Here is a 22,279-nt window from a genome sequence, read left to right as displayed (position 1 = left end):
CCGACGCCATTATTTTTTGCAACCAACTTTACTAGTGTATACGCGTGTATATTAAAAATTATAATTTGTGCACAAATTTATCAAGAAATCAGCATTCAACAATAATAATCACCATCGCTCTCGGATCACTGATTCATTAAGCAAATCGAATTTATTCGAGATCTACAATCACCCGGATTCATCAACTGCGAGAAATTACAACTTATCACTGTTGTTAACTCACTCACACTGCACTTAGACGCAAAAGGTATTGTAATCACTCTTACACATTCATACTTGTACTCAGCAATACAAAATAAATTCTCTTGTCATTCTCATTGGCAGAGTACAACCAGTAAATTCAGTGCAATCAGTTAACTCACTGCAATCTCCAATGACTATAATTATTCATTATTTATTATAATAAATAAAATCAGTGCATCCATCATTCGCTCCACGACCTCCAATTTTAAGTCGTCACGTGGTCACATCACGACCACTATTTTCTGTACATGCACTCTTACAAGTTTTACACATTCAATATTCATAGTAGCTTCGAGATAATTTACCTGATTAATTATTTTCATTGCAATCAATAAAATTCAAATTAATTTACCCAAGCTCTTTACACTATCTTGCGTTAAGTGCCGTGATAAATAAAGTTTCAATCCTTAACCACCAGTCAAATCCTGCATGCATTTAATTTATTATGCTACATTTTATGGTCCTTTGAGTCAGATTGGTTGATTGGTTGTACCGATAGTACAACTTCTGGCGGACGTATCGCACTCATAACCTCTGTCAACAGGTGTTCGAGCGAGAGATCGAGATGGGTGATCCGCTGACGGCTGATCAGAAGAAAAATAAAAAAGGAGCTCAAGCGGAAGATCCAGTAACTTACACGTAGACACCACCGTCGCACTCAACGCACTCAGCAATCAAGAGGACGCCAAGAAACCACACCCCCATCCTCTGACTCCCACAATCGTTATCAATGATAACAACCAGGCATTCAGCGACTCCAGTGTCACAGAGACTGACAATAAGAAATCATCTGACAAGGTCAAGACGAGTCAGTCTAAACGTTCTCAAGCCAGGAAGGTCGAATCAAATCTTCTTATACTCGAGATCGACTCAGCAATCGACCCCCCCCCCGCCCCCAGCGATCGAAATGCCCACGTTCGACGGAAAGTATGAAAGAAGGCCAGAGTTCAACGATCTATTCGTCTCTCTCGTGATAAACGAGGCTACTGTAGCCTCGGTACGATATCTCCAGTGTCTAAAAACAACCCTTACTGGTACAGCCGCCAGCATCATCGCTAGCGTGCAAATGAACGGTGACCAGTTTCGGGCTGCGTGGGAGGCAGTAGAGGAGAGACACAACAATCAACGATTGTTGATCAGTGTCAGCTGGACAAATTAATCCAAATGAAACCATTTAGCTTGCACTTATTAAAGCAACTGAACCACTTGCTGAATTCAGTCTCTAAAGCAATCACTGCACTCAATACACTCAAACTCAACCTCAATAAGGTTGATAGTAAAATGATGACTCATCTCATCACCAAACTCGATTACCGCACGAGAGAATCATGGGAAAACAAGTTGGGATCTTCAACGGCGTTTCCTACACTCGAAATGCTCAGCGACTTCATTATTCGCAAATCTCGGGCTCAAGAACGACCAGAGAAAGCTTTTGGTACATTGCATTCAATCCCAAAGGGCAACAAGTCGTCATCTTACGCTGCTGTCAATACTCTACAATCATGTAAATCAACTCTGCAATCATCTGAGCACTCGACAAGCTCCAGCACTCAACCTCCATAAAAACGTTTCCACCAACGCAGTATCCATGTAACTGCTGTCAAGGAGATCACTTCATCACTAGATGTGCGAGGTTTCTTACACTTAACTACAACAAACGATGTTAAGTTATAGTGGACAAACAATTGTGCGCTAACTGCTTTGGACATCACATGCCTGACGCATACAAATCACAATTTCGTTGCATCCAGGACTCGACAGCAATCAAGAGCCTGCGGCTGAAGTCATCACTAGTACTCAATACGATCGTCTGTTGCCTCTTGACGAGCCGAACGACGCTCAATAGCATTCTACGGCACTCAACACGTCTGATATTCAAAACAATCACATTCATCGCCTAGCAGTTCGACTGACAACATGCCTAGTTGACCTACGCAATCAGATAAATAATTTTCCATTACGTATTTTGCTTGATCCGGACTCTAAATTATCCTTTATTTTAGATACTCTTGTACGATAATTTCAGCTTAAGTGTACGCATTCATCTATCCAAGTTACTGGTATCGAAACAGCCAATGCCGAACGAACAAGAGATCAAGTAGAGCTAACGCTCTCATCGAGGCATTCTTTGAACTCAGTTATTATCGGTGCCATGCGTATTGGGCCCAAGACAATTTATTCCCCGACAGCTCATCCCCGACAATTCCTCTCTTTTTTTATTAAAGAATTCCATATCATAATGATGATCGGGATGATTATAATAATGATTGGGATGATCATAATAATGATTGGGATGATCATAATGATGATCTGGATAATCATAATTATGATAGGGATAATCATAGTGATGATCGGAATGCTAAGGTATGCATTGTCGGGGATGAGTTGTTAGGGGATGAATTGTCGCGGGGATGAACTGTCGGGGATGAATTGTCTTAGGCCCAAAACGCAGTGAACCGTTATTATCAGTCTCAAATTATCGATGGTCTTACAACATTGATACTAACAGTAGCACTCACCAATCATAATTGGGATCAATGCGATTACCTGGAATTCGCAGATCAATCATTCATGACACCTGGGCCCATCGACATAATCGTTGGAGACGATCACTATGGTCACACCATCAAACCAGAAATCATCAGGTGGTCAGATGACCTACCAATTGCTCAGTACACCATTTTTGGATAGATCATTCTTGGCCCAGTTACTCAGCACACTCAGACCATCTATTATATTCTATGCTGTTAACGAGCAGATTACTCAACAACTGCAAGCCCTGTTACCACGTTTTTGGGTTCAAGAAGAAATCCCGGCCAGTAAAGTCAATGCACTCACCTCAGAAGAAGAGGAATGCGAAGCATATTTCCGACAAACTCATCGGCGAAAGAGTTGAGGGTGATACATTGTCCGGCTACTGCTGAAAACACACATCTCGTCAAGTAGGGAATTTGCATTCAGCAGCATACCGCTGTCTAGTCAATCTCAGACGTTGTCTAGACAAGGACGCACGCCTAGAAGCGTTCTGAAAGAATACCGAGATTTTCAACACATAGTGGAATCAACTCCACCAGAATTCTCAAACGCTGCGTAGTTTCACCTACATCACGGCGTTTTAAGAAAAATCAGCGAAACCACTAAGCTGCGAGTAGTGTTTAACGGGTCCAAACCCACTAACACAGATCAATCACTCAACGACATCCTTCACACAGGACTAAAACTGCAGCTAAACATTTTTGACGTACTCTTAGGTGTACGCAAACACAAACTGCTCTTCATTACTGATTTCGCTGAGATGTTTAGGCAGATTTTGGTAGATGAACGCGATCAACTCCTACAGCAAATTTTCTGGTTCAACGAACACGGAGAAATCACGCCACATCAACTCACAATGGATAAGTACAGAACTCAACCACTACCATACTTGTCAGTTTGCACGCTGCTGCAGCTAATAGAAAATGGAAGACATCGATTTCCACTCGCAGTTACTCCATCAACCCACGGAAGATATGTTAATGAAATCTTCGGTGAGGCTAATAATGCACACTCGCTGCAACAAGTTGTAGATCAACTCGAAGAACTTTGCAAGGCGGGTGATTTCCCTCTTGCAAAATGGGCAAGCAATCATTTCTCAACTCGATTAACTACATTAAGTGGAAGCAAATTATAATCACAAAATTGAGAATCCTGAAGTTAGAACCAAAATTTTGGATATATATACTTGTCTTCAAGATTTCATAAATTTTTCTTGTTGTTTTCATCACCGTACTCAATACCAAAGATTACTAAATGGGTAGTCTTGTCAGAGATCGCTCAAATATTCGATCCTCTTGGATTCAATGCACCTCTTATCATTCGAGCTAAATGCTGATGCAGGGGCTTTGGCTCGAAACAATTAGCTGGAACACCCTCTTCATTCACCTGTCAATTCAAAAGTTCAAACATGAACTTAATGAAATCTCCGAAATTAAGATATCATGGTGGATCCACTCATCCACGTGCTTAACACTCGAGATTCATGGATTCTCAGATGCCTTACAACTGGCAAAGGCAGCTGCCGTATTCATTAAAGTCCAGACACGCAATCAAGGAGTCAGAGTTACGCTGCTCTGCTCAAAGACCAAGGTAGCTCCGTTAAAATATTTAACGACACCGAGGTTGGAACTCACATGCTGGCCAAACTCGTCAAAAACTGCCAGAGCACTCTTAATCTCAATCAAGTATTAACAGAACCGAGGACGGACTACAATCACCCTCACGTGGATCGAATTGCAACCATCTCACTGAAAGGACTTAATCAGATACAGAGTGTCATAAATTCAAGATCTTCTTCCAGATGGCTGCTATAGATTCGTTTCAGGCATGGAAAATCCAGCAGACTTTGCAACGCGTGAACTGACATCCACGCAGCTCAGAGATTATCAGCTGTGATGCACTGACTTACCATGGCTATCTAAGGATTCAGTGTCTGGCCAAAAGATTCATTGAGACTTGATACAACAGCCGAAACTGAAGAAAAACCTGGGTTAGCGTTATTCACTGCTCCAGCAGAGAGAAATTTGAAATAGTCTTTAATAAAAATATCAGCATCATTAAACCACATGGTACAAGTCACAACATTCTGCTTTAGGCTCCGAGACATGATCAAACGGATACCACACTCTACATTCAAAACACCAATCACCATTGAGTAAGTGTCTCACGCCTTTAGGTTCTGCATCAAGCCAACTCAGCGCACTCACTGTACCTTCGAACTCAACCTACACTCCAAACACGTTCCATGGCTCAGTAGTCATCCATTCATTCGTCTGGTGGCGTTCGTTCATACCGATGGCATTATTCAAGTACAACACCAATACAACATCACCAATACAACACCAATACAAGTATTCTGCTATTCTACCATAGAACACCCCGAACTGTCCGCCATCTTTGATTTGGCTTGAATAATTAGAGTGTCTCACAGCTTGAAAAGTAGAAAATCTATCAGGGAAGTTGCATCCCACCACTTATCCTCGGCATATGGGAGTCTGGTATCACGGGAGGCCACTTTCCAAACCCACTGTAGGCAGAGTCTCATTTCCTGTGATGGCAGTAGTGTTTGGTCCAAGAGAGGTATGGACTCATGGTGACTATGGTTAGATACTACACGTAATGAGGAGTTTGGGTTATACCTCCGGTTGACGTCTACCTTAGTCGACACTTGATCATATTTTTCGGCCAAGAGTGTTGTCTCGGGCAGGGGTAGGATTGGCCGCACAACGCGTGTATGCCCAAAAAGACGCGAAAACAGCTTTCCATAAAACGAATGTGCACTTCGGTCCCGCTATATTATTTAAATTCTACCACGGAACGCGGCAGTCTCAGCACTCATGATTTCTGACGCACATGAGTATACCATGTACGGTGGTACACAACTTACTTTGGCCTACATTCGCTAAAAGTACTGGATTCTTGGTGGCAGACAGCCAGTAAGCTCAGCGATCTTGAAATGTGTTCGATGTGCTCGAACTGAGCTGAACGTGCCCAGCAACTAGTGGGACAGTTACCAGCACCTAGAGTCACTCCATCTTCACTATTTACGCATACAGGAGTGAACTATGCTGGACCAATAATACTCAAAAACTGGAATAGACGAAGAATCAAAACATACAAAAGATGGGTTTATGTGTTCTTCTGCTTATCCATTTCAGCAGTGTACCTAGGGGTAATCAGCAATTTCTCCTCTAGTGAGTTTATCACTTCTCTGCATCAATTCACAAGCCCAAGAGGCGTATGCTCAGCGCTCTACGGTCACTGGGGAACAACGTTCAAGGGAGCTAAACAAGAAATCAAAACGCTCTTTACCCAAGGTACTCAGGTGTTGAAAAATCTCGTCAACCATACCACTGTGAATCAAGTCACATGGCATTTTAATTCTATAGCAGCCCCGCACATGAGTGGAAAGTGAGAAGCAGCTGTGAATTATATTAAGCATGATGTCACAGAGACAGTAGGAAAATCCTTGTTCACATTCGAAGAATTTACTACTCTTCTAACTCAGATCGAGGCAGTTCGTAACTCAAGAATACCAAATAGGGTTGAAAAAACTACCCTAAGAAAAACTACAAAAAACACATAAAAATTCGTCAATGGAACTGGTATCACCTATGATACCAGTTCCATATATTGGTCAGATACCACTTCGGGATGAAATGGTAAGCCGCGGTACGCCCTCGCGAAAAAAAGGTCCTCTCCGATTATGTCGCTTTCAAGTTGTAGACAACTATTATCCACTAGTCCCATCCCTGGGTGATAAACTACTCGTCTGAGCTTTCGGACACATTTACTTTTTGAGTCACAACAAAAATACCGCCTACTCAAGGAATCATCACCCTTATCCGAAATCTTCTTGTTTCATCCCTTGCTACACAATATACTATTTCATAGCACCTGCGTTCAAGTTTGCAGTTACAAAGCCTAAATTCAGTTAGAATGAGACAATTTTAAGACTAACACCGCTTTATCAGCAGTCATATTTGTCGGTTGGAATAAAATAATAAGTCAGTAGACAGAAGCAAATGATCTTTTCATTCTAAGAATAAAAATGATGTTTTTGTTCCACTAATTCAGATTTATTTGAAATTGCCACGTTCTCACTGACTAAAAAGGTTTTAAAGCTCGTCTTTTTAATGCAAATAATACAAGAACGTCATACATCTTAGGCTAATGCATTAATTTTTTTAATTATACTCACATAGTTCTTCACGATCTATACTACGCGTACCGCCACCAAAAAGACCTTTAAAGAAACTTTCTTTAGGCGCTTCTGGCATATCTACTGTGGCAAATAAGTCTCCCATCATTTCAGTCAACTCGGAGCTAAAAATAAAAAATTCATGAATTAATCAGAACCTTGATCCACTATAAACAGGGTGACATATTAAACTCATTTTCTCACAGGGTCAGAGGTAGGTTGTTGAGTTAAACTGAGCAGAGTGTTGTCAAATCACGGTAAATATTCGGCGAGCATTTCACAATAAACTGGTGATGTTGTATAACAAATATTATTGTCAAGTTGTTTTGAAGTAAATATGAGTTAATTAATGTCAATTCAACGATTTTTTAACTCTCCGCCAAAAAAATAGATTTTCAAAAAATATAAGAATTTATTGTTTTGACCCCGATTTTCGAAAATCGAGTTTTCGACCGAAGCTAACGTTTAGTGATTTTAGAAAACTATACTGACAATTACAGAATGTGTGTGTGTGTGTGTGTGTGTGTGTGTGTGTGTGTGTGTGTGTGTGTGTTTGAAACTAATAATTACTAATCATGTGCCTAAGATAAATAATCCAAAAAAGCCAGATCATTTTGATGGAGCTTTCGATCTGTCAGATCACCGTGAACATATCGTGTGATATTAAGTGCGTGTGAACAGCACTATGTGACGTTTAAGGGGCGAGAGAGAGAGAGCGTATATTGGCTCAAGGTTACTCGAATAGGAAGGCTGGGGTCAACCATTATCCCAATACTAATTTTTGTCGCTGGTTTCTTTCTAGGGACAAATACTGGTCTCCCAATCAGCTTACCCGAAGCATTTGGATGAATTTTCAATCTTCTATAGAGATTGGATCTGTACTCTATAAGTAATTCAAAGTAAAAACCAAGCGCGGAACTGATTTCCATATGTTATCAACGGAAAAATTTTCCCAAACATTTATTCGTATTTTTTTTTTTTTTTTTTTTTTTTTTTTTTTTTTTTTTTTTTTTCAATAGAACATGAAAAAACGAAACTTTTTTATTCATTGAGTTTTTTTATTTAAACCATTTTTCAAACAGTTATAAGCAAAAAACCATGAAAAGAGCGGTTTTTTAAAAAATTCCATATCTTTCGAAACAATAATCGAAAAAATCTCAAAATTTAGGAGGATGCGTTTTTTTAAGAATACTAAAAAATGTCAAAAAAAACGACGTAAATTAAAAATTAAAATTTTCAAAACCGTCCTATTTGGCGTGGAGTGCCTCATACATAGATGGTAGAGTGTGCTACTTCTCTACGTAAATTTCATTTTTTATTATTAAGATTAACAAAATAAAATAATTATATAACTTAACACAATCCGAAGTTAAATAAAAAAAAATAATTTAATATTTCAAAATTCAAAAGTTTATATCTTCGAAAAAAAAACCCTCTTGAAAATTTCAGGGTATTTTAAGATTAGTAAGAGGTACTCTGTAAAAAAAATGAGCCAAAAATTTCATATGGGGCTTTGATTCTTATGATTTTCTAAATTACAAAATTTTCCCACTTTTTGATTATTCAAAAATTTTATCCAAAAAAAAAGTTTTTTTTAAAGTCTTAAGTATCCTCATTAAAATCAAATTTGGCCCATGTCTGTTACTATAATAGTTTTCGAGATATTACAAAAATAAATTTGAAAAACTTAAAAATGGTAAAATTTTGAATTTTACATAACTTCGGAAAGATTTTTTTAATTTTTTCCTTCGGCACAACTTTGTTTTATAATAAATGCAATCTTGTGATTAAATTTCATCCAAATCGGAAGGGGTCGACCAACTATTGGTCGATTTGACATGGAATGACCCATATATATATATATATATATATATATATATATCAGATCCAGGGATCCCAAGACTATTTAATCACTACTATAATCTCAATCGGTAAAAGAATCATGCCCGCGTTCCTGAAGAGATTAATATATATATGGGCAGATCCATTTATTCTCGACGAAAGTTTGCATACTGGGATCGGCGATTTTGGTTTCTATCGACTCGAGCCGAAACCGGCAAAGTATATTTTGTAACCGATAATTTTTATTTGTGATACCGATAAATTATTTCTTTTGCTTAATATAAGATAAATTATTTTATTTAATTCTGATAAATCATTTATCGGAATCTTAAGTACCTGACTTTTCCCCGATCCGCCACCCTAAGCTAACTTATTTTTGATGATTGTTTACTTGGCGATTATTGAATCACCTGGCGCCCAACATTTACATTTTTCAACAAGATTGCCAAAATCGTAGGTGTATTCGGACTTCACTCCGGTGGATCCCCGTTGGTAAAAAACCTACTAAAATATATATTTATATATATATATATAATATGTGACATTTTAAATTGCACTACATAATTCGACGCCGACACGTGGTCACTGTATTTGTTAATCCGTAATTTTTTTTAATTCTTACATTATTTTTTTTAATAATGTAAGGTTATGTTTAATTTGGCAGCTGCCGTATATTTACTTGGCCGATCACGACTGTTTAAATACTGTCCCGCGTCATTTTAATTAATTCTTTTGTTCAGTTGGCAGCGTGGTACGAGAAAGATCCGAGACTCGCAAAATTAGTCCTAGTCATAATAGTATTAAGTTGATTAGGAATTAAGTTAGTTTAAGTTGGTACTAGTAGTTGTAAGATAGGTACTCGTTTGCTGGTCACCAGAGCCCAAGAGGACAGGACCGAGTCGCTGACCATCATCCCACGGCTCGAGTAATTAACAGCTAATCCCAGCCGAAAGACGACTCATGGAAATTACCGCTAGCGAAAATGTCCGAAGTTGACAGCAGATCGTGATTTCGCCTGCTGGACGACTAACATCTTCGAACAGCCTAGTTAATGAACACGAACAGCTAGAGCAAAGTAGTTCACAGCAGAGAGTAGCGTGGATCGAGTAATTATCCAGAAAACAGGAGTGACTTCGAAGTGACCGACCGTCTCAAGTGGGAGTGGAAACTGACCGACACAATGGGGATGAATGCCTGGTTGAGGCCCTATCGAAGCGCCGCCAAGGGAGGAAGCCCGGAACTAAAGGCGAGAGCCTAAAAAGGAAAAACAGACGACGCCATTCTGGATCGTACCTCGTTGTAGCTAACACGTGCTTTCAAGTTAGAATTTGTTTTATTAATTACTGTGAAATAAACAATTCGACATTCGAGTTATTGGTGACAATTAAGTATTCGGGTTGCCGACAGTTAAATCCTGGTCACAGTGTTTAAAAAAAAAAAAAAAAAACGCTAACTTGCGGTGACAGTCTACGACAACACCGATACTGGTGAACTAAAATCCGCGTGCGGGAAGATTGAAGAAAAATTGTAATTGTTTGGTTGAGTCATCCGGTTCTTGTAGGAATATTCTGACGCCGTTCCCGGCCAGCCAGCTACCTCTATCGACCACGTGGAGCCGAAGGTTATCCAGGACTTCGAGACCATCGACCGGTGAGCGAGTCTGACAAATTTGTTTCGAGGAATAACTCGAGTTGACGCCGAAGAGTGGTGTAATTAAACTGATCTAATAGCGTATAGTGGGTAAGGCGTTTCCAACTCGACTTATTCCGCTGGTACATTTGGATATTCTTTTCTGTTTGTAATTTGAAATTTTATATCGTTACTTATTTTTATATACTTTATTGGATATTTGTTTACCGCGCATTTCGAGTCTCATTATTGGCGTTCCTCTTCTTGTGTTTTCCGAATCCCGGCTATTATTCGTATTATATTAGTATTATAATCATTATTAGTCTAGTTACTAACGTAAACATTTGGATGTTAATTGACGCATATTATTGGCTTAGTCGAGTTACCGACGGTTGACGGTCAAGTGAATTGACGTCACCTTGCCGTTAAGTCGTGATACCGGGTCCCGCCCGGAGTACGTATTTGTTGTTGCATAATAAACTCGAGTCACGCCGACCCCGGTAATGTATATGCAATTGTAACCGATTATTTTTGTGACATTGAATACTTCATGATTTTTTTTTTTGGGTTGAATGTACGACTAATGAATTCTGTTTAAATCTGACATTTATTTGACGGTAATTATAAGTGCCTCTCCTATTCCCGATCCGCCACCCTGAGCCGACTTCTTCCGAGCATCGACTTCGGTGATTGATACATCACCTGGCGCCCAACAACTGCAGAAGCCGAACCAGGTAAGCCAAAGAGATTGTGCGGGAATAGTCCGACTGACGGATTCCAGTCGAGCTACCTACCCGGTCACAATATATATATATATATATATATATATATATATATATATATATATATATATATATATATATATATATATACATATATATATATGTAGCGTTGCTACAATAATTACGATCGATGAATTTCGGCAATTTACGTCGAACATCGATTTTTACATATTCCGTCTCTACTCATTCCTAGAGACATTGTAAATTACAAGATACACCGCTGAACTGCGTACATGCATTCAAGCATTTTTCATTTCTTGTAGACTTTCTTTTTACTGTGTTAATTACGTTGGATAAATAAAACATTTATTTAACATTAATAGTTGGTTTGAATAATTTATTTTAATATAATTAATTTTTACCCTTAACCACTAAATTGGTGACCCCGACGTGATATCTTTTTAAGGGAAGCGTTGAACACGTGCGTTACACAGTTTATAAAATCTAGCGAGTTTTCGTGTCGTTTGTGCCGCGAATATTTTGTCGCGTTGCCGTTTAATTGGCGAGACCGCGATTATTTTCTTCACAGTTATTTTTTTGTGAATTTGTTTTATTTTAATTAGCGCAGTGATTTTTCTATCATTGTGCATTTTTTACTCTTTTATCACCGCTGGTGCATCGCTGGGCATCTTATAGACGTTATGCTGCATCAGTGTTGATTCGAGGGACCTTCAGTGCGAATCGATTAGTGATAAAAGTTTTCGCGAGCTGTAATAAGAAATTGCAATTAATTTTTCGTGCAGTGTCGCGTATAACTTTCTTTCCGTTACCGGAAATACCATCGAGGATTAAGCCGATACACCGACTGCACATTCCTGAGCCGTGCGTCATCGATAATCTTTCGGTAGCACTGTACCGAATTAAAGACATTGTTGACAGGTGTTGTCAGACTTTAAAACTGAGAGTGACAAGAAAATAAAATAATTTCAAGTGCAGGTGATATTATTATTTGAAAAATTATTTTTATATTCTATATTTCAAAATGTACGCATCCACTGCAGAAGAAATCGCTGCTTTGCGTGAGCAACTTGCACTGTTGGTTGCCGAGTATAGCAAAATGCTTACTTAGGAGCATCTTCCGAACACACGATTCAGAGCACTCCGACACCATCGTCCTTGGAAAGTTAAAAAAATTCGACTATTGCTGATAGCACTTCAAGCACGGTAAAAATGCCCAATCATGCGCTCCCGGCTGTAAATGGCAGGGAAACTCAAACGAGAATCAGTAGAGGCGGCTAATGATTTTCAATCGATTTCTCGCCGCCTGTTTATCCGAGACCGAACTACAGGAACGGAATATCTTGTCAATTCCGGCTCCGATTTGTCCGTCGTTCCACGTGGCTGGCTAAAATCAATCAGTACACCCATGGGTTATCAATTGTATGCCGCAAATGGCTCGATAATTCAAACCTATGGTTTAAAGTCGTTAAAATTGAACCTTGGACTTCACCGTGAATTTCCATGGAATTTTATCGTTGCTGACGTCACTAAACCGATTATAGGCGCAGACTTTTCAAGTCATTTCGACTTACTAGTCGACCTAAAACGAAAATGCCTTCGTGATGGCATCACTGGTTTACTGACACCCGGAAATTCTCACACCACATCAGCAGAAACAAATATAAAAGCAGTCGATGGTAATTCTGTGTATATGGAATTATTGCGAGAATTTGCCGATATAATACGACCTGACGCTACTTAGCGTCAAACGAAAAAACATTCAACGGCGCATCACATTCGAACGTCACCTGGACCGTCAGTTTCGTGTAAAGCAAGACGCCTAGCTCCAGACAAGCTTAAAATCGCACAAGCAGAATTTCGTAAGATGATCGAAGAAGGTATTTGCAGACCTTCCAACAGCGCCTGGGCTTCACCACTTCATTTAGCACAGAAGAAGTCCGGAGAATGGAGGCCGTGCGGTGATTACCGCCCGCTTAACGATCGAACGCTCATCGATAAATATTCGTTGCGTTATCCTGACGACTTTACTGTATTTTTACACGTTAAAAATATATTTTCAGTAAATAATTTTGCAAAGGCATTTTTGCAAATACCCGTTGCACCAGAAGACGTGCCGAAAACAGCGGTCATCACACCGTTCGGATTATTCGAGTTCCGATTTATGACGTTTGGGCTTAAAAACGGGGCTCAAACATTTCAAAGATTCATCGACGAGGTCACTCGTGACCTTGACATCGTCTTTCCATATGTTGACGATATCTTAATCGCATCCAACGACGAAAAGCAACACATGGAGCACCTAAAAAAAAGCACGGAGCAGTGTCTACTGCCATTACATCGAAAGAACTCGCCGATGCACAGAAGCAAGATCTCGAGCTTTAACAACTGCTGCGACAGACAACCACGTTGCAGCTTCGACGAATCAATGTCGACAACGGTTTAGCATTGTACTGTGACTTTGCGTCAGGTACGGTGCGTCCATACGTTCTAGGACCGCTGAGGAGAAAAGTGTTCGACTCGCTACACACGCTCGCTCACCCTGGAATCAAAGGATCGCTAAAAATGGTCTCTAAAAGATACGTCTGGCCGTCGATTAATAAAGATTGCCGTGAATGGGCGAAATTTTGCATCGACTGCGAGAAAAATAAAGTTCAAAGGCACGTGTCATCGCCGATCGCCTGTTTTGAACCTCCAACTGAGCGATTCGAGCACATACACATTGACTTAGTGTCTTTAAAATCGTCAAGAGGCTTTAACCAGTGATTAACAATAATCGACTGATTCACGAGGTTTCCTGAGGCTGTCCCGTTATCCAATGGAACTGCAGAGACGGTAGCACATGCACTATCGCTACATTGGATTTCTTGCCACGGAGTACCTAAACGCATTACCTCGGACCAAGGTCCGCAATTCGAATCATCATTATTCCAGTCGTTATTAAAAATGTATGGAATAAAATACCTACATACTACGCCGTATCATCCGCAAGCCAATGGTCTCGTCGAACGTCTACATCGTCAGCTCAAATCAGCACTTTTGTGTCACCAAGAGTGATGGTACGATGCATTATCAGCCGTTTTGCTCGGCTTACGCGCTGCCTGGAAAGACGACATACGGACGACACCGGCTGAATTAGTATATGTTGAGCCTATCCAATTATCCGGTGAGTTACTATCTCCCACTAACAAAACTACGCCTCATAACATTGTCAATACCTTAAAACTTCATTTTAACTCATTGGCACCGGCCGAAATGTCGCGTCACGGCAAGCATTCTGTTTTTTGTTTCAGGAACTTAGTACTTGCAGTCATGTACTGGTACGGAATGACCAGGTTGGACCATCTTTCACAGCACCATACGAAGGTCCATATCGTGCAATAGCTCGACACGATAAATACTTCATCGTCGATTTTCGTGGACGACAAATCGCTATTTCAGTAGACAGATTGAAGCCGGTTTACGAGGCAAATCCAATCGACACGACGATGACGATAGTAAACCCCGCCGAATAACACAGCAACCGAGATCCAAAAACGCCGAGTCCGGTTTAATGTTTAAAAATTTACTCGATTTAATTTTTGTTTTTTTTACATAAAAGTCTTTTTTTACAAAGTAACAATTCATCACTGTATTATACTCATTCATTTACTTATTTATTTATCCATATCATCGTAAATATTCCATTACTTTAATTATCGTGTATTAGATTTATAAAAAAAAAAAAAAAAAAAAAAAAAACAAAGGGAGTTCTATAGCCTTAATAAGGAAGCCTCAAATCACATGTTTGTTGACCTCGGCTTTGCCTCGGCCAACAATTACATGTAATCTGAGACATTTCTTACTTTACTTCCCTAGGTGTGTAATATTAATTAAGCTTAGAATTTTATACCTCGGCAATGGCTCATTGTACAGATGAAGTCAAGATATAATTTTGTAGGGAATTAAACGCTCTACAAAAAAAGTCTCTTATGATTTTTTAATAAATTCGTTTGTTGAAAAGTTATTGGAGCTTGAAGTCAAATTTATAGTGAATATCGTGATCTTCTTACTTTTTCGACGAAACTATCAGACTTATCACAAAATGTCATGAGATCTTTTTTGTAGAAAATTTTATTCTCTACAAATTATTTTGAATAAACTTTTTTCAAATTCCGCATAACTTTCTGGTTATTTCCATTTCAATATCAAGATCTCAAAAAAAAAGTGTTCTGATCGATTTTAAGAGCTTAACATTGAAATGGAAATAACTAGAAAGCTATGCAAAATTTGAGAAAACTCTATTCAAGATAATTTGTTGAGAATAAAATTTTCTACAAAAAAGATCTTACAACATTTTATAATAAAACTGATAGTTTCATCGGAAAATTGAAAAGAACTCGAAATTTACTATAAATTTGATTTCAAGCTCCAATGACTTTTCAACGAACGGATTTATCAAAAAATTATGAGGCTTTTTCTGTAGAGCGTTTAATTCCCTACAAAAATATATATCCTGAGCTCATCTGTACAATGAGCCATTACCGAAATATAAAATTCCAAGCTAAAAATTTTTAGTAGATTTCATAGAAACCTAACTATTGTATTTGTCCTTATAATGGAATTTTGGATAAATTTTGCTACCTCTAAGCTCAGCTTGACGAGCTGAGTCAGAAAATACATTTGGTTCAAAAGTTTATATATATATATATATATATATATATTGCGACGGGGCGACCTGGTACTCGACTGCCAGGTCATTAAAAATTAAATTTCGCGCCGTTTTATTTTGCGCACCCGCCCTCGCGACGGAAGTATTTAATTCAGCAGCGTGACATCAGGGGGTAGATCAGGCACACCTCGTCGCCAGACGTCAGAGAAAAAAGGAATCTTAATCTGGAAGCCGAGCTGAGCAGTCGCTCAATATACAGTACTAAGCGTTTTCTAAATTTACTTGTGCTAAAGTTTAATTTGTCAGGCAGACGTCTTTTAGTTAAGTCTGTTTCTTGTGGAGTTTTTTTTGGTCTTCGTTTTCCCGTCCAGTTTTTTTTTGTCGAAGGAGGATCAGGGACATGGCTCAACACCTGGGACAAGTTGATGTAAGTTCCTTGGCATAGAGGTTCAATTTATTTTACAACAAAATTTGTCAAACACGAAAGGGAAAATTTCCTAAATAACTTTATCGTCTTTTATCAACTTCATTTATTTATGTATATATATCTGATTGATTTTATTTGATTTATTTAATCGCTGCGCATGCAGGACTTTTATTCACTGTCAGTACTTTCCTCATTACTGTACGAATAATCCTAATTAAGTTTAACGCCGTCATTAATAATTATAAATATAAATTCTTGATAATAAAATTAACTAAAAATTTGAATTTCGGTATCACAGGTATCCGAGTGAAAGTCATCAGGCTCCCGATGAAAGAGTGTCGCGCATGCGCAGTGGAATCCTGTAAGTTTCTGTAGTAATAAAATTTATAAATTATTTTCCAAAGACTCTAAATTTCAACTATTTATTACTAAATAAAGAAACAATTAATTGTAACAAATTAATGTCATTTATATTTATATCTATATTTTATTTCAACCTATTTTCACTATCCTAAATTGAGCCGCGTACTCGGCTATATCAGGCATTTCCGAACCCGGTGCTCAACGTCCACACGAGCATTTTCAGAAGGGCTGTCGATCGAGTTGAAAAATCAGCTTAATCGGTCGATTAGTTTAGATGTTATAGCATCCCAGAATTTTCAGAATGCCAAAAGTTCATATTTTTACTTATTCTTTCTTCAATATTTTTTGGATGTTATAACTTATCGACTTTGTATAAAATTCATGTAAGAGCTCTTCGAATAAGCTTTAATTTTGATGCCTATATATAAATCTACACCAATAAAATTCCGTATCATACCTCTCATAAAATGAAATTTTGCTATTGCATTGGTTCTCCTACTTTGAATACACAGAAAAAAAGGAAATCTCGAACCAAGAAATAAAATGTCTTCGAAATTTTTTTCTTGAACCAAACCGAAATTTCTTACTTTACTGAAGTAAAAAATTATTTGGATCAAGAAATTATTTCCTTCGCGGAAGACATAATTTTCTTAGTCTGAAACATAAATTCTTTAAACCAAGAAAAAACTTTCTTGGTCCCAAAAATTTTTTTTTTAGTTCAAGAAGATTTTTTTTTTCAATTCAACAAATTTTTTTCTTGGCTAAAGATTGTTACGTTTTTAAGCCAAAAAAAATATCTTGAGCTAAAACGAAAAAGTTTTTAAGCCATGAAAAATAATGTGTTAAACCAAGAACAAACTTTCTTGGGCCACGAAAGTTTGATTTTAACTCGAGAAATTTTTTTCTTATCCAAAGACTGTTACCTTATTGAGTAAAGGTACAATGTCTTGTACTAAAAGAAGAAAGTTTTTGTACCAACAAAAAAAATTTTTAAACCAAAAACAAAGTTTCTTGGGCCAAAAAGTTTTTTTTTGTCGCAAACAAAAGAAAATTTTTTTAGCTAAGAAATTAATTTCTTTAATTGAGCAAATAAATTTATCGAGCTAAAAAAATTTTATTTTTTTTTTTCTTATTTTTTTATTGAACAATTTTTTTTTTGTTTGAATATTACAAACAATGCCGTGAAGCAAATAAATACTTTATCAGATGAATTTATAAGGGATAGGCAAGTTTCGCAATGAGTTAAACACTTAAACCAAACTGAGAAAAAACAATTATCGCTTCACGACGGAATCGAACTCAAATCGATTCGGCGTCACGCGAGAGCTTTACCAACTAAGCCATCTCAGCCTTTGACAGGTTACGTTTACTTTGCCCACATATACTGAGCCACACTGGTCTTATGGTCAGTCACATTTTTAAATCCTAAACACAGAATTAATATTACAAATATTATCGCCAATAATTTAGAAAAATGTTAGTTCCAACATTTTACTGAAATACTGAACGGATCGTATGAATCGTTCATAAATGAATTTCAATATTAAAATGAAAAAGTTTAAAAAAAAAAAATTTAATTACAAAAAAAATTGAGAAATTATTCGATTTTGTTTAATTACATTAATTAATTTATTATAATAATATAATTTAGCTATTTAATTTTTAATTTATTTAAAATAAAAATGTGGGCTCAAAATCCATTTGCTGTGCTAGTGTGAGAAAGAGAGAGAGTGGGGAGTATTCATTCCTTGGGGGTGCGAAGGAGGGAGCACCTACGAGTGAATCCAAGAGAAACTTTCTTGGCTTGAGACTCTAGTAATCTTGGTTTGAGATTTTTCGTGTGATTGGTCAAAGAAAGTACACTATACTCAAACCAAGAGTTTAAATTTTTTAAACCAACTCCCTTTATTTTGAGTTCGAGTTTGTACCGTTTATTGTTTCAAAACATAATAGTTCTTTAATTAAGTGTATAACTTTCTTGAACTGAATATTTTTATTTCTTGGTTTAAGTAAGTTCCAACTTAGGTTAAGAAAAATATTTATAATAATAAGAAAAACAAGTTTTTAAAACAAGTAATTCTATTATTGGACCAAGTATGAAATATGTATTGGCTTAAGAATTTTTTTTCGTAATTCAAGATTTAAAATTCAAGAAATTATTTCACTTCGTTCAAAAAATTTCCGGTTTTCATTTCAACGGCTGAAAAATTTCTTGGTTGAAGAAAAATTTTCTCGAGTCAAGATTTTTTTTTTCTGTGTAGATTCCTCAAAATCCTAACTATTGTATTTATTAGTAAGTTTAAGAAACTGATTGAATTTACATTATTTTTGTGAAACTGATTGAATTTACATTATTTTTGTGTAACATAAAATCTAAATATTTCAATTCAATTTTATTTTATTGACAGTTTTTATGACTGATTTCAAGTATGACTTTTAGATTTATCATAATTGAAATTTTAACTCAAATTATTTTATTCAATTTAGTATTAACTATTAATTCTATAGTAAAAACAAAACAGAATACTTTTTCGTAGATAATTTGATTCTCTTTAATTTTTATTTTCGTTATTTAACTTATCATTCCGATAATTTTTTTAATTTTCTAATTTCAATTCTCAAATTTTTCGCATTCAACTGTAAATTTTTTGCCAATTTTTTTTTGCTCTATAACTTCGAGAATTTCTAAGGATATGAAAAAAAATTTATTTTGATATCAATGTTTATTTGAAAGGTTGACATAATCAAATAATGAGAAACCTACTTCCATTTCGGCTGCCGAATGACCTTTTTCCCATGTTATTTAAATGGAAACTAGAAAATTATGATTCGCGACCTCTAAATATCAATATTAAGAGCTCATATTTTCACAGAAACTTTATTTTGACATCCTCTGACAGAATTCCACGGCCATTCGAAAAAAAAACTTTAGTCGATTTTTTTGACACACCCTAATATATATATATATTGTAACGTAAATTTTACTTAATACTCGATTAAACTCAACAAAATTACACATAAACTACTACTCAATAAAATTACTCGAACTCAATTATACAAAATCGAGCTACGGTACACTTTGCCCACCAGTCACTCCTCTCATTTCTTCCAGATCCTGACGGGCGCCAGCCGACTTTTATTTCTCCGGTATCGGCAGTCGCTCGAAACGTACACGTAAATTAAAGCTTAATATCTAAGTCTTTCAGAGATGAGAGCAATGAACGGTGGTAGCGGCATGTCCTGGTGCAATCAGTATACTAGGTTGTGGAGAGAGGGTCGCGGTTTTTATGACGCGGATGAAGCCGATTAATTAAATTAAATCAAAACCGAATAAAGAAAAGAAAATGAAATAAAATATCGTACAGATGGCGCTAGAGTGACGCGGAGAGCCCAAAAGGCCCGTGGTCAAGTACTCTCGGTCCATCGAATAAATAAATACCTGAGTATGACATCAGGAACTTCTCGTGGACGACGAATCACAAACTTAACACACTTCTAGATAATTAATAAAAATATAATAAAATAAATAAAACGGTAAATCAAGACGACAAATATCACGACAAAAGGCTCTAAGAACTCAATAAGCAGAGCCACAAGTTCCAAAACGACATCAGCCAAGGGTGTGGTCGAGGCCTACCTTGGTGGCTTTCCGACTCACCACCACTCTTTCAAAAAATCGAAACTCGACTGCTGGGTCTGCTTGTACTCGAGCGACTCCGAATTCCAACTCTCTGACACCATGGTCTTCCCCCAACTACTCTTCTTTATTCTCCAACTCCATTCACTCGCACGCTCTACTACTAGCAGTCACTCTCACATCCTCGCTTCTCCATCCATTCTTCCTCCACCACATACAAGCCGTGTACTCACGGGTCTTCAGGCAATGTCACTCCCCGTAATATCCGAGGTTAGGGAATTTTTGGCTTCCTCGAGCATCACAAACGAGGTTTGCCATTCCCAAATAAACGTACACGTACCCCAGCTAACTCCGGGTACCAACACGAAGGGGTAGCGACATTTCAGTCACTCCTCCGTGATCACCACGTCAACCTCGAAGGCTAAGTCTAGGCCTAGTCGTCATCACTGGTCGGGAGGCACGTTATCTTGGCCACTATCCGCGTCACAGCTAGACATCCCCCGTTAAATTCACGCTTAACCACACAAACACTCCAAAACAGACAACGGAACGTACACGTACTCGTACTCTCAACACACTTAACTCACCACACACATACTCCATACGCTCAACTCTTTATCCACACCAACTAACTCGACACACGTACTGGCTCTATCTCTCCCTAACACACAGTCTCACGCTCACTCCACCTTCAACTCTACCTCTTCGGCAATGTAACGTCACAATATGCATGTGTACAAATACATATACAAATATATATATACATATATATATATATAAATATTCCTGTATACTTACCAAAACTCATTAGATATACTAAATTTCTGTATCTCCGTCGGTGACGATAAATATAACGCATGACCTCTATTGCTAAAACAAATTGTCTTCGAAATTCTGTAAAAGATAAAATATATATATCTGTTTATTCCAAAAATCAATGAAGGAATCAATTATCAAATCAACTATCGAATAAAATGTGGGCCAAGACTTAACACTAACAAATTTATACAAGTAAATGTAAAATAATTCAATAAATAATGATTGCTTGAAAGTACTCACGAGTGAGAAATGACTTCTAAGACAACGACAATGAATAACAAATAAAATTCCTGAAAAACTGTTTTTTCAGTTAATTTGATATTGCACATGCATCTAAAAAAGTGCAGTGTTTTAAAAAGCTGTTGATCAATTTTTTTCGCACGTTTTTTTTTTAGTTTTGTGATTAATCGATGAATTATATGATCAGCTATTACTTTTTGTGCTTATAGCTTTCAAAAACAAAAAGATCACTCACCTTTTAAAAAAATACAAAATGATAGTACTTTATGCTACATGTGTACTAAAAAATGAATAACTTGACAATCGTGTTGTCACGTCATAAGCTTAATATGAGGGTTGTGATGCATCAACATGAAGACGGGTGTGCTAGTCACTTCAAGCCGTAGGCGAGTAAGCGACATTCAAACAAGTCCCCATGTCAATGTAACATAAACCTTAAAGTGAATCATGTGATCACGATTGTCATATTTGTTTCTTAACCAAGCTGTAGAATACATTATTTTTTCCAAGTCCTGCTATGAAAGTTTAATTTGTCGGAAAAACATTAATTAAAAATTTTGAAAATCAAATCTTTTAGAGGTATAACAATTTTTATTTAAACTAACTTATAACGTATTGATTATGATTTTTTCATTCTAATAAATCTGATTGTAATTTTTTTATTGGCACTTATTTCATTTCCCGTAAGCGATAAAAAGTAATGTGTTGTTGCAACGTGTGGCGGCCTCTCTGTCGCTATAAATACAATATCACGTCATTACGTATAGAGAGAAAAATTAAATAAAATCACAGGTCAAGATATCTTATTAGTATAAGTTAGTATAGCTATGTTGAAACTGTAACGTTATAGAATATTCAGCGCACAAATGCGGTCAAGTAAAACGTATATGTAAGGCGGAATATATTTGGTGCTTTTAACACGACTTACAGCGCTAGGAAATTGAACTTTCAA

At 37.2% G+C, this 22,279-nt stretch overlaps 1 protein-coding gene across 11 annotated transcripts in view; it reads right to left on the bottom strand.

Moving 5' to 3' along the window:
- The window catches only part of LOC103577291 (syntaxin-binding protein 5), a 245,942-nt gene that overhangs the window by 14,019 nt on the left and 209,644 nt on the right, over positions 1 to 22,279 (bottom strand). For all 11 annotated transcript variants that reach the window (XM_053742555.1, XM_053742554.1, XM_053742559.1 and 8 more), the window contains 2 exons: positions 21,067 to 21,162; positions 6,980 to 7,104 (listed from right to left, as the gene is read on the bottom strand). In XM_053742555.1, coding sequence (XP_053598530.1) covers positions 6,980 to 7,104; positions 21,067 to 21,162 — 221 coding nt within the window. The remainder of the gene's footprint in view (positions 1 to 6,979; positions 7,105 to 21,066; positions 21,163 to 22,279) is intronic.

Source organism: Microplitis demolitor, chromosome 10, assembly GCF_026212275.2.
Source record: "Microplitis demolitor isolate Queensland-Clemson2020A chromosome 10, iyMicDemo2.1a, whole genome shotgun sequence".
Lineage (NCBI taxonomy): Eukaryota > Metazoa > Arthropoda > Insecta > Hymenoptera > Braconidae > Microplitis > Microplitis demolitor.
This window is presented reverse-complemented; position numbering and strand designations above follow the sequence as displayed.